Genomic DNA, 13,169 nt, shown 5'->3' on the forward strand with positions numbered 1-13,169 from the left:
GTATGGAGCCTGTGCCTAGCAAGTGTTTTACCTGAATAAAAAGAATGTCCAACATTTTATTGGTCTTTATTAGCTTTTATGTACCTCCTATTACTTTTTTTTTTATCACCATTGCCAGTAACTGTAATGATAAACTGACATTTCTTTGCTGAACTGAATTTAAGCATGCACCATATATACCTATCTTCTAGATTTCCCTTCATGGCACAGCAGATGCCAGGGACACAGCCGATCGAAGCTCCAAACGTTGTTCCCCCTTCTATCACCCAGGTATTGTTTTTTTCAGACAAGGCCAGCTTTGCAAGCAACATCTTAGATATTTATAAATCATTTAGAAATGTATAAAAATCATTTAGCATCTTTCTATATTATAATTTTATCATGGTGTGGTACTTTAACAAGAAATTGTCTTGTTTTCAGGATGGAAACATAGCACCACAAATAATTAGACCCAATCCTCCAAATTTCGGTCCAGGGTTTGTCAGTAAGTATCTTTTTTTTTTTTTTTTTTTCCTTTTAAAATATACTCACATAATACACCACCAACAAACAGCACTGTGTCTTATTGGGTGTTGTGTGCTAAAACTTGATGCTTTTTTGTGTCCCATCTGCACCATATCTGTCCCAAAATAGATTAGTCAGCTGCTCAGATTTCAGTGTCATATTGCATTATAAAATAATTTTGTATTAAATGGGATATCAGTGAAAAAGTGTTCAAAGGCTGAAATGTTTTCTTGTCAGCTTTATTATGTAGAGGTTACTTGTCATATGCTCAAACCATTTTGCTTGCAAGTTCAGCCAGCAGTGTTGTGTAATCAACATTTGTGAGGAACAACGTCCAGGGAATATAGATTGTGTTGCTTTGCCCATGTCGGGCAAAACGGTAGTTTCATGTAACTTTCCTCTTCTCCACCAGCACACATTTGTCTTTATCACCCCCTTTCAAAGGGACACACTTTTTCTTTTTTCGGATCACAAGGTAATTCTGTGCTATAAATGAACAGAAGTTTTCATATCTTTTGTTTTTATCACCTTAGATGACTCTCAGAAAAAACAGTATGAAGAATGGCTCCAGGAAACTCAGCAGCTTCTTCAAATTCAGCAGAAGTTTCTAGAAGAACAGATCGGAGCTCATAGAAAATCGAAAAAAGCCCTTTCAGCTAAACAGAGAACGGCAAAGAAAGCTGGGCGTGAATTTCCAGAGGAGGACGCTGAACAGCTGAAGCATGTTACCGAGCAGCAGAGCATGGTGCAAAAGCAGCTTGAACAGGTACTGTGCTTTTCTTTTCTTAGTCTGCAAATGAATCCTTCCTTTCTGACTAAATTTTTAGAGTAGTGGAACATGAGCAGTGTTTCGTTTCCCTGTTTTCCTTCCTAGAGGGCAGAAAGAGTAGCAAACACCAATAGGAAAAATCCTTTACAAGTTGTCCTTCACTTGACTTTATTGAAAAGTCTGTTTACAATGTCCTTTTAGATTTACCATCAACTGTATAATTTCAAAGGCCTGTCTAATTAGATATTTAAATAAATGTTTGGTAGGCCCTGACACTCCATAGTAGTTGGTATAAATAAAAGAAAATGTGCCTGTGCATGGCCAGATTAAAAACTGCTAATTATTTTGGGGTTTTCCTGTTTAGAGACACTTGTCTTCTCTCTAACAGATGAAAATGTTCCCTGCAGTTGAGGTTTTCTTCTCACTTCTTCAACAGCTCTTGCCTCCTACCTTCACTTCAGTTTTGCAGCCTCTGTCTCTTGCAGTTGCTGCTTTCTGGAATGTCAGAAGTCTTAGTCCCCTGCCACACTCTGTTTATTCCCTACATCTCTGCTGAGTTCTGTAGTGATGTAGGAAGAAACCACAGCGCAGGGTGGAAGACACATGTGTCTGAATCTCCCAGAAATATTAAGTGTCAGAGACTGATGATGCAGCGCTGAAGTGAAGTTAAGAGGGTAGAGGAAGATGAAAGAAAGAGCGCACAAACCTTGCGCATTACCTCAATAAATAGTGACTAATTTTATTTAATAAGGAAATATACTCACAAAATGATTGTATAACAGGCATAAGTAACCATAATCCAAACAGGGTTACAGGTAAATCAAAAAGGGGGGGTATGAAGGCTAACGCGTTTCGAAGGGTGCTCCCTTCTTCATCAGAGCTGGTAAAAAACAAATGCATATACAAATACAAATTCCCCTCAAACTAATTACATAAATCATGATGGTATAACAGGTGGTGATACTGTTAACTGAACGTAGCAATACATATGAAAATACTCATGGTAATATGTATAGTAATAATAGTAATCATAATGTAAAAAGTCACATACAGAAAAAGTGTATATATACAAAACGTACAAAAAAAAAAAAAAAAAAAACACCTTTCCATATACATACACATATATACACATATATACACACACAGAATGTGTTTTTAAATTTTAAATAGCACTTGTGCTTTTGCATTTACACACATATATATGTATACACGTTTATTCTGTGGATTCTCTCTCTCTCTGTGTGTGTGTATATATGTGTATGTATATGGAAAGGTGTTTTTTTTTTTTTTTTTTTTTTTTTGTTGTTTTGTATATATACACTTTTTCTGTATGTGACTTTTTACATTATGATTACTATTATTACTATACATATTACCATGAGTATTTTCATATGTATTGCTACGTTCAGTTAACAGTATCACCACCTGTTATACCATCATGATTTATGTAATTAGTTTGAGGGGAATTTGTATTTGTATATGCATTTGTTTTTTACCAGCTCTGATGAAGAAGGGAGCACCCTTAGAAATGCGTTAGCCTTCATACCCCCCCTTTTTGATTTACCTGTAACCCTGTTTGGATTATGGTTACTTATGCCTGTTATACAATCATTTTGTGAGTATATTCCCTTATTAAATAAAATTAGTCACTATTTATTGAGGTAATGCGCAAGGTTTGTGCGCTCTTTCTTTCATCTTCCTCTACAGTTTTATTAAGCTTCCCCAGCTTCATGATAGAGCTGCGCAACCTCTGATCACCAGTGGATGAATACACAACACGCTGCTTGTCACTAACGCCTGTTTGATCTGAGTCCTTGAGCGCAGGAGATAATGGATCTTTGGTGAAGTTAAGAGGCACAGACTGCCAGAGAGATTAGTATACTACCTCTCCCGTTGCAGCAACCTAGCTTTTTGAGTTTAGGGACCTGACCAGAATTCTTTAAACCAGTCAAGAAATATGGGGCTGCCACTGCTGATTGCCCTTGGAAAATTTGCATTGTTTTCCTGTTCTGACCCAGTTCCCGCAATTCTTTATGGCTGATGCCTGCAACTAGTAGGTAGAGCTGGAAAGCCTTTTTATCTGTGTATTTGTTTTACGTCAGTGACTTAATACATAACTGTTTGCTTTCACTTTAAGTAGTTTGCGGCCCAAACAAACTATTTCCTTTACTAACAGACACACCCACTGTCAGCACTGTTGTATGTTGCATCAGCTACATACAGTATACAGAGCTGTGTGTTGACTTCCCATCTGCTGCAACAAAATTGAGTCCTACTGAGTGCTGCTCAGCCATTCACAAGGAAGCTTTGTAATTTTATCAGTGAATACAGTGCTTCCTGTGATTGGCTGGGGGGGAAGCAGGAGTTTAGGTAGGTGGACAATGTCACAATCTCTATCTCAGCCAATAAGAGCCTTGTTTTCATTAATAAAATACAAGACTTCCAGTGAATGGCTGAGTGTCACAAAAATCATTACTTAGGTAGTCTGTCACTTGTCTAGACTGTGGCTTAGTTCTGTTTGCCTTACATTAATTTCTAGTTTGTCTACTAGTTTTTAATTTTTTTTTTTCTTTAACTAGATACGAAAACAACAAAAAGAACATACAGAGCTTATTGAGGAGTACAGAAACAAGCAACAACAATTTTCAGTAGCACCTCTAATGCCTGGTGTTCTACCACAGCAATCACTCATGACTGGAGGACCACCACCACCACCACAACCACCTATTAACCCACCAAACTTTCAGATTCCACAAACACTACACCCACCAGGACCAATGATGCCAGGCCAGCCTTCACAACCAAGAATGCCAGGATGGCAGCCTCCCCATGCTCCTAGAAGCCTTGCACATCCACCAAGGATGCAACGTCCAGTTGGTTCTGAAGTAGCAGGTCCTGCTGCTCATGCAAATCCCAATGCTCCACCGAGGGTTGAGTTTGATGATAACAACCCCTTCAGTGAAACTTTCCAGGAGAGAGAACGCAAAGAAAGGCTGAGAGAGCAGCAAGAGCGGCAAAGGATACAGCTCATGCAAGAGGTTGATCGTCAGCGAGCAATAAAGCAAAGAATGGAAATAGAACAGCAAAGCATGGCTGGCCCAGACCTAAATAACAGACCATTGTCACAGATGCCTTTCTTTGCTTCTGAATTACCAAACGACTTTATGCCAGTTCCACAGCCTCTTCAGCAATCTCCGCAGCAGCAAGCACAAATGGGGCATGTATTACCCCACCAAAGCACGGGAAGCTCTCCTCCCACGATACCTTTTATACAGAGCTCAGATAAAAGGTCCTTAGGGCTCTCTCCTTACGGACAAGAGTCTCAAACAGGCTTTCCCCAAGCATCTTGTCAGCCCTCATTTGTGCCAAATGTCACCTCGGCGTCACCTGTTGCTGATAATGCACGTTCCATTGGACAGGACAGGCCAGTAAGTGCCACAAGTTTTCAAAATCCAAGTCAGTCCCTTATACAGTTGTACTCTGAAATAATTCCAGAAGAGAAAGGAAAGAAGAAAAGGCCTCGAAAGAAGAAAAAAGAGGAAGACGCTGACTCATTAAAGTCTCCACCCTCAACACCACGGTCTGATACTACAGCTCCACTGACTCCAAGTATTTCAGAGGCATCAACACCAACTGTTACTGTCCCTAATGATGTGGGTTATCATGGAGAACATGTGGCTGACTTAATACGCTCATCTACACCAAATGCTGCAAGCAGCAACTCTGTTGAATTGGAAGATCCTCTTGTCACTAAAGATCTGAAGGGAGCACTTGAGGAACCCAGGGTGGAGGGGGACACCAGTCAAGCAAACTCGAAAGAGGAACGTAAAATTCAGGAAATAAAACTGGAGAATACAGAAGGAGAGCAGTCTCCACAGCAAGCTGACCCAAAGGTGAAAAATTCATCAGTGGAGCTAAAGACTGAAGAAGCCACATTGCACAATGCACTTTTAATGGAAACCGGCTCTTACCCTCCCTCTGGACCCTCAGGAAAACTGGAATCTGGCAATGAATTACTAAAACATTTGCTCAAAAACAAGAAACAGCCTGTCATGTTGCTTCAGAAGTCTGAGGAATCCTTACAGTCAGATGAATGTCCCATTGATGTAAAGTCTGCTGGAAAGCAAGCAGATGCACTGGTGAGTTTGGACAGTGTTCTATAAAACAAATAGCTTTTCAAGGATTATTCATTTTTCCCCACTATTTAAAGTGTTAAATTAATATTAAGATTGTCTTTTTTAAAAAAAAATATATATAATATTTGTTACACTTACCTGCTCTGTGCAACAATATCTCACAGAGCAGCCCCTTACCTCCTCTTCTGAAGTCCCCTGTCGGTACTGTCCGCTGCTTCTTGCAGGTGCCCCCATAGCTTGCTGTGTGTTATGGGTGCACTTGTGTGTATTAAGGTAAAAAAAAATCTTTTGTGCTTCGAACCACTTTTAACTCCTATAGTTAGCGCTATACTCCAAGAGTAGAATAGTCAAAGTTTCTTACTCTCAAGCAGCCATTTTTCAAAGATATGGACCTAAGATTTGATTTTCAACAAAATTTCTGTTTTCAATGCAATATGACAATGAGGAAATTGGTGTTTTTGTAGATCAGGGTTGCAGTACTCTTTAGTTAGTACACATAAGAAATCACAATCTAAGTCAAACTATCGTAATCATATACTGTAGAACACAGACCTGATATTCATTGACCCTGGATTATGGGCTGACACCTTCAGTTGATTAAACACTTTTCAGGACTCATCCCCTGGGTGCTCCCCTATTACCCTACCTCACTCTGAGTCCTCATTTTTTTTTGCTACTGTCCTAAGGTGATGGACCTCTTCTCCCTTATAGAAAAAAAATACTCTCAGCTTATTTTATTTTACTTTAGATTCCTCGATCAACTCCTCACTTTCTTCTACAATAATAGAAGCAGTGCATCCAGATCAGTGCAAACTCAGTAGCCGTACCTGGACCCCACACTTGTAATATTGCTTCATGCTCTGGATCCTGCTTTGGTGCTCACCTCAGTACTTGGCAACAGGGTGTAGGGTTGTTGTCCATTCCTTTGGAACCCAGACCCTGAAGACCCCTTTGGGGGTATGCCCATCATTACTGGTGAAGCCTGGATCCTATATAGGGACTAGCGACATAGACAGGTAAGACAGGGTCACCCCGTCACATTGTTAAAGTAGTTGCAAAGGCTCAAGGTTTTTTACCTTCATGCATTCTATGCATGAAGGTAAAAAACCTTCTGTGTGCAGCAGCCCCCCATTACTAACCTGAGCCTCAACGCGATGCAGCGACGTGCATGAGAGCCTCGGCTCTCTGGGGACTCTCCCTACTCATTGGCCTAGACAGCAGCATTAGCCATTTGCTCCCGCTTTTGTCAATCACAGCCAGTGAGCCAATGAGTGTGAATGGAGACGCAGAACAGCGGCTCAGTAGCTAGCCTGTTTGGATACTCCTATAGCAAGCTGCTTTTTGTGGGGGTGCTTGGCAGGAGGGAGAGGTCAGGAGCGCCGAAAGTTGATCCGAGAAGAGGAGGATCAGGGCTGCTCTGTGCAAAACCACTGCACAGAGCAGGTAAGTATAAAATTATTATTTTTGTTTTAATTGCCTTTAATATTACTTAATATCAATATAATGTAATCCCATAGGGACTGGCAGAAACACCAGGAATTTCACACAAAGGAAGCAATACAAAGAGAACAGGATACTTTTTTATACAAGTACATGATACAGCAGACACTTATCAGGAATATGAAATGTTGGGTTTACCTATTCTTTAACCACTTGGTAACTGCACTATAGCAGAATGACAGCTATAGCGCGGTTACCCAATTCTGGGAGGGCATCATATGACGTCCTCCCAGAACGTTCCCTCCCGCGCTCCTCCAGGGGCGCACACCTTTCGATCTCACATGATGAGGTAAAAAGCCAATCGAAGCGGCCTTTTACGACGTGATCAGCCGTGTCCAATGACACAGCAGATCAAATACAGTTGTCGGTTATCGGCAGCACTTTCCTCACGCTGTCACAGCGTGAGAAAAGTACTGCTGATAACCGGCAGCTGTCACAGAGGAGATCGCCACTGATCATCAGGGCAATGATGATCAGCTCCCTGCAGTGCCACCCCAGTCAGTGCTGTCCATCAGTGCCTCCTCATCAATGCCCACCAGTGCTGCCTATCAATGCCCACCAGTGTCACCTCATTTGTGCCACCTCATCAGTGCTGCCTACCAATGTAGCCTCATTAATGCACATCAGTAAAGGAGAAAAATTACCTGTTTGCAAAATTTTATAATAACAAAGAAAAACTTTTTGTGCTATTTTTTTTGTTTATAGCGCAAAAAATAAACCACCCATTGACGATTAAATACCACGAAAAGAAAGCTCTATTTGTGTGAAAAAAAATTATAAAAATTGTATATGTGTACAATGTTGCATGCCCGCGCAATTGTCATTCAAAGTGCGAGAGCGCTCAAAGCTGAAAATTGGCCTGGGTACGAAGGGGGTATAAGTGCTTTGTAGGCAAGTGGTTAAGAGGAATAATAATCACAATTTACAAAGGTCTAAATCATGATTCTAGCATAGTGTGGAAATTATTTAGTTTTAGGCCACTTAATAAGACATGTGGACACTTAAAGAAGCTGGACAAGAAGTGGTTTAACATTAACTGCTTAAGGGGTTCTTTCCTGTTAGAGCAGTAAGGATGTGGAACTCCCTTCTCCAACTGGTGTTTTCAGTCGGGAATGTTGATAATTTAAAAAAACTTTTAGATGGAAATCATAGAAAATAGAATATACAGGCATTTGGGAAATAGTAGAAACTGAGCATTTAAGCAATTGCCCTCTCCCTCTCTATTTTGTGTTGAGGCTGTAGAACAGGGGTCTCCAAACTTTTCAAACAAAGGGCCAGTATACTATCCTTCATACTTTAGGAGGGCCAGATTAGGGCCAGTAAGGATAAAAAATGCCCTGACCCCAGCATCAGTGAGAATAAACATGGCCTCAGGGTTGTGGGTTAGTAGGAGGAGGATTAGCACCCCACCATTGGTATTAGTGGGAAGAGTAGTACAACATCATTGGTTTCATGGGAAGAAGTACTGCCTCATTTTTGGCGTCAGTGGGAGGAATAGTGCCCCAAGGGCCAGATAAAGTGTAGCAAAGGGCCACATCAGGCCCTCGGGCCGCATTTTGTAGACCCCTGCTCTAGAATAAGTCATGAGACAGATTTCCAGAATAACTGATTTTTATTCAAATGCGCTTCTCCTTGGAGTCGCTTAGCAAATTCATCAAAGATGTCGCAGGAGGAAAGGTGCTTCTTCGACAGCAGGTGGTTTCTAAGGCTTGGTTCACATCTGTGCGTGCGTGGGTACATGCGTACAACAGCCCATTCATTCCAGTGGGCTGCCCTACCCGCAACAAGCACAAGGAAAGAAGTCCCTGACTCTTCTGTTAAATCACCCCACATCGAACCGCATAGAGCTGCGAAAACTGTGATTCATGGATTGCCAATGTATGGGGTGCCGTTAAGAATCAATAGCATCCCTGCACATTCACTAAGGAGCTTTTACTTCTAAGCCTAAATTAACACAAAATCCATCTTCCCAATAAAGGGGCATACTTAATGAAGTGGGGGAATATCTGTCATCATTTACCTTTCTCTGGGTTACAGATGTCCCAGACCTGTGGGTTTAATTGGTGGTTCACAATGGGGTACCTAATAGATTTTAAAATTCTACCCCCCCCCCCCCCCCCACCTTTTCTTCTTTCAAACCAAGGATAGTCAGATTTGCAAAAAATCCTGAAACATCTCTTGTCTTAAAAAGTAGTTGTTCCAGTACCCCTACAGGACATGTTCAAAAGCTTCTGTTCAAATCTGTTCATGATATAATAACCCAATAGGTTTATTATTCCTGTCCGGGACCAAAAATCCCTAAACATATACTCATAAATTCCAATTTTTTGCATAGAATCCACAAGGTCATTTATTGCTTCTTTGAGACAAGGTGAATACTTGACACCTGACAACCAAGATGCTTATCTGCATATTCTTTTGTTTTTTTATCCATGTCATCTGTGCTTTCTGTGCTTTGCAGTAGGGGAGAAATCACTACCAGTTCGTCCCACTGCCTTATGGCCTATCCTGTGCTTCCACAGTATTCACAGAGGTTCTTGCACCTCTTCTTGCCCTTAAGTCAGGGCATCTAGGAAACCTTGTCCTAATTGACTCCTTCCCCTTCCTGATATCTGCCAATGTCTAAAGGATCATTCAGATGCTTAAGGCTTTTGTTCGGTATTTAACTTCCAAAAATCTGCTCTGCAACTTACTTTTGTCCTTGAATACCTGGGCCTAATTCTAAACAAAAAGTAACGCAAATGTCTTCCTTCCAGAGAAGACATATCATAACTAGACTATCATAACTTGACTATCATAACTTATGCTCTGGACCTGAGATCAAAAATTTCATTACTGACTTCTCCAACACATCTTGTTGGCATAGAAGGAGCATGCTCCCTCTCCCGACCTGCCCACACTCCTATCTAGCCAAGAACTTCCTAGCTTATTTCAGCCTTGACAGTGGGGAATTGTTTTTCTTCCATATCACTGGAATTTGATAATAGATGCCATTGTTTCCCAGCTGGGGAAGAGTGTTCCAATCTCCATGAACATCTTGGAGCTCAGAGCAATAGATCGCTCTGCACCACCTTTTGCCGCCCTCCCACAGTACTTTTACGGTGAGCGGGTAGCACCTACAGGCACGGCAACGTACTGGTACTACACAATTGTCTGTTTCTGCTTACTGTTGCTAGTCAGCTTAGAAAGTAAAGACAGTAAAGATCATGTCTGTCTTTTGCATCCTTCCAATTAGTCCTCATGCACACTGGACGTTTTTACAGCTGCTGTTTTTGGATTTTGATGATTTTTTTTCTACTGCCAGTAAACTCCCCAGCATGTTATCCTATGTGTCCATGCGCAAATAGACTGTAATCAACATTTTTTGGCTGGAAAAAAATCCCAGGACTAGTGGGTTTCCAAAGGAGTTTTTTAGCTGTAAAAATGCTCTAACGCTGAAAACGCGGTAAAACGCAAATGCAAAAACGCTGAAAAACTTGCGTTTTTTACATGACTGTACACAGCTAATGTTAGTGTTATTAAAACCCCCAGTGTGCATGGAGCCTAAATGTGAAAAAAAAGAAAGAAAGCTTCTAGCCATTTCAGTGGACAGCTGCGGAAATCTTTTAAATGGAACAACCCTGAAGTACACATTATGCAGGAACCATTGCATTTCCCTATACATGAATTATCCATATTAGAAATATTTTGTTAGGTTTTTTTTTTTTTTGCAAATATTTTAAGACTTGATTCATACCAAAACTGTACTAATAAACCACCAATAAAATAGATTTGAGTGATACCTTTATTTCTTCTCTCAGCACCAATCAGAGAATAAGGAGCTGGTCAATTTTAATATTAACCAGAACCTGATCTCAAGAACCGATCTTGATATGGATAAGAAGAAACCAAGGAATAAGAGGGTTCAGAGGAGTACAGATAAGGCTGCTGCCCCTCGCTCCAAGAAAAGGAAGAAAGAAGAGGAGCAGAAACCCCCTATATTTGCCTCCTCTGAGACTTTCACTCATATAAAACAGGTAAACATACATAATAGATTTTCCTTCAAAGTCCATTCATTGAAACAATTTAAACATGAAATATTGGCATTAAGTTTGGTTGTTTCCTGATTGCCTATAATTTTTATTATGGTTGTCATATTTTATAGTTAGTTCCTCACTTATATGCTTACAGTTTCTCTTTTTTTTTTTCCAATCTAAAGAGAAAAAGGCTTTGCATTATTATTGCTTGTGCTAAGATATGTGATTGGTTGATCCAGTCACTTTACAGATGTAGTGGAACAAGCTATTATAAACAATTACAGGGAGCAATACCACCAAGCAAGTCAGTTTGCAGTATGGAAAATAATGAGACACAACTTAAGAGTAAAAAAGATATAATTGTGTGTTTCATTCTGAGAGTGCTGCATGCCAAAACAGCTCATTTTCAGGGGAGCTAGATTGTTTAACAGAAATATGCATATAAAATACACATCTCCACCTTGCTTCAAGAAGATTTAGGTTAGTAATAGGGAAATCTGTTTGGGAGTCTCTTCTGTTGCCTGCTAATGTGGAATGTAGGGCTACTTACCCATGTGATAATACTTCAGAATTTTGGGTTCTTGACTTAGAATTTTATTCTCAGTTTTCTTCAGGTTATGTGCATACTAGCTGCACTTTATGTGAACTGAAAATTAGCAGTGTGGTTCTATTCACTGTAATAGGTTTTAGATTTTACATGCTGCTTTTCTTTTTAGCAAATTTCTCTACTTCCTCTAATTGAGCCAATTGTGGGAATGAACTTCGCACAGTTTCTTCCTTATGGCACTGGCCCAATAAGTGCTGGGAGTCGCCTTCTGGGGACCTTCGGCTGTGCCTCCCTTGATGGCGTTTCAGATTATTATTCCCAGTTGATTTTCAAGGTTTGTGCATTAATATAAATTACAAGATTTACACTGATTTGTACTGCTTTGTTATGATTGAGTTTTAGATCTTATTTTTTTGAGATGTCTAGCTTGTTCATTATATATTAGCCACAAGATGGAGCTGTTGAAGATGTACTTGAAATGTGTAGTTATGTATGTTTGTATTCCTTTATACAGTATAAGTGGAATGATATCCTCTAGGATTTTTATTCTCAAGTTAAACTGACACCTGAATACATTAGTCAAGTCTAGGAAGTAATATAAAATATCCTCCAGAATTGTTTTTCATGCTTTAAAAATAAGACACGTAGGTCAGACAATACAGAAAGGTTAACTCCTCAACAGCAGCCCATACATCACAATGCTTCTGTGAGGGATCCCACAATGACATAGCTGCATTTAGATTTGGATAGCATTAGTGTTAATAAAGGCTTAGGTTTTTTTTTTAAATAACAAACATGTCTTACCTGCTCTGTGCAATGATTTGCTCTGGGGGCATTCATGCATGCACGCTCCCGAGCCTTGCTCTGTGTGCCTATAAAACACACAGAGCACTATTCAGCCCAGCCAATGAGGAGAGAGATCCAATAGAGCACAGCGCTGAATCGAAATCGGGTTTAGGTAAGTATTAGGGGGCTGTGGGGGGAGCAGCACACTGATGGTTTTTATCCTTCATGCATAGAAGGCATTCAGCCTTTAAAACCACTTTAAATCCAAAGACAAGGGCAGGTCTAGTTCCTTTTTCATATGTGTTGCTAAATGAATTTATTTAAAGCAAGCAGTTATATCCGGATTGTGTCTGCAGCTGCAGTCATGATCCTGGTATTGTTTTTTAGAGCTGGTGATCAGCTTTCTAGTAAAAGTGATCGAAAAGGCTCTAGAGCTGCCCAATCACTTTTACAAGGCTCGGGAGCCCACCCTTATCTTCCCCCTGGCGCCAATAAAAAAATTAGTTTAAATAAAACAGATTAACAAAAATAAACTTTTAAAGCACCCCTGTACGCCGTGTTCACTCACAAAAGCACCAGCACACATGTATGTAAACAGTGATTGCACTACACATATGAGGTATCCCCACACACGGCAGAGTGAGAGAAATAATTCTAGTGCCAGCACTCACATTTAACTCTAAACTGGTAACCTGTAAAGGCTTTTAAAGCATCGCCTGTGGATAATTTTAGGTACTGTAGTTTGTCGCCCTTTCACTATTCCATGCAACATCATGTTTTGATATATAATTGTGGGGGTTCTAAGTAATTTTCTACCAAAAAAATGCTGATTTTTAACTTGTGTGAGAAATGTCAAAATTGCCCTGGAAAGCACGCCTTTAAAGTGGATCTGTACCACGGTACACAGGAAT

The 13,169-nt window shown here is 40.2% G+C and overlaps 1 protein-coding gene across 1 annotated transcript in view; it reads left to right on the forward strand.

The window, feature by feature from the left end:
* Window positions 1–13,169, forward strand: part of LOC149465893 (histone-lysine N-methyltransferase 2C-like) — a 280,655-nt gene that overhangs the window by 223,746 nt on the left and 43,740 nt on the right. Inside the window, exons 39-44 of the mRNA XM_089673215.1 lie at window positions 192–270; window positions 421–484; window positions 1,038–1,270; window positions 3,853–5,412; window positions 10,710–10,925; window positions 11,642–11,806. Coding sequence (XP_089529341.1) covers window positions 192–270; window positions 421–484; window positions 1,038–1,270; window positions 3,853–5,412; window positions 10,710–10,925; window positions 11,642–11,806 — 2,317 coding nt within the window. The remainder of the gene's footprint in view (window positions 1–191; window positions 271–420; window positions 485–1,037; window positions 1,271–3,852; window positions 5,413–10,709; window positions 10,926–11,641; window positions 11,807–13,169) is intronic.

The sequence above is a fragment of the Staurois parvus genome, unplaced genomic scaffold, assembly GCF_062004578.1.
Source record: "Staurois parvus isolate SC_StPar_1 unplaced genomic scaffold, SC_StPar_1.0 ptg000136l, whole genome shotgun sequence".
Taxonomy (NCBI): Eukaryota; Metazoa; Chordata; class Amphibia; order Anura; family Ranidae; genus Staurois; species Staurois parvus.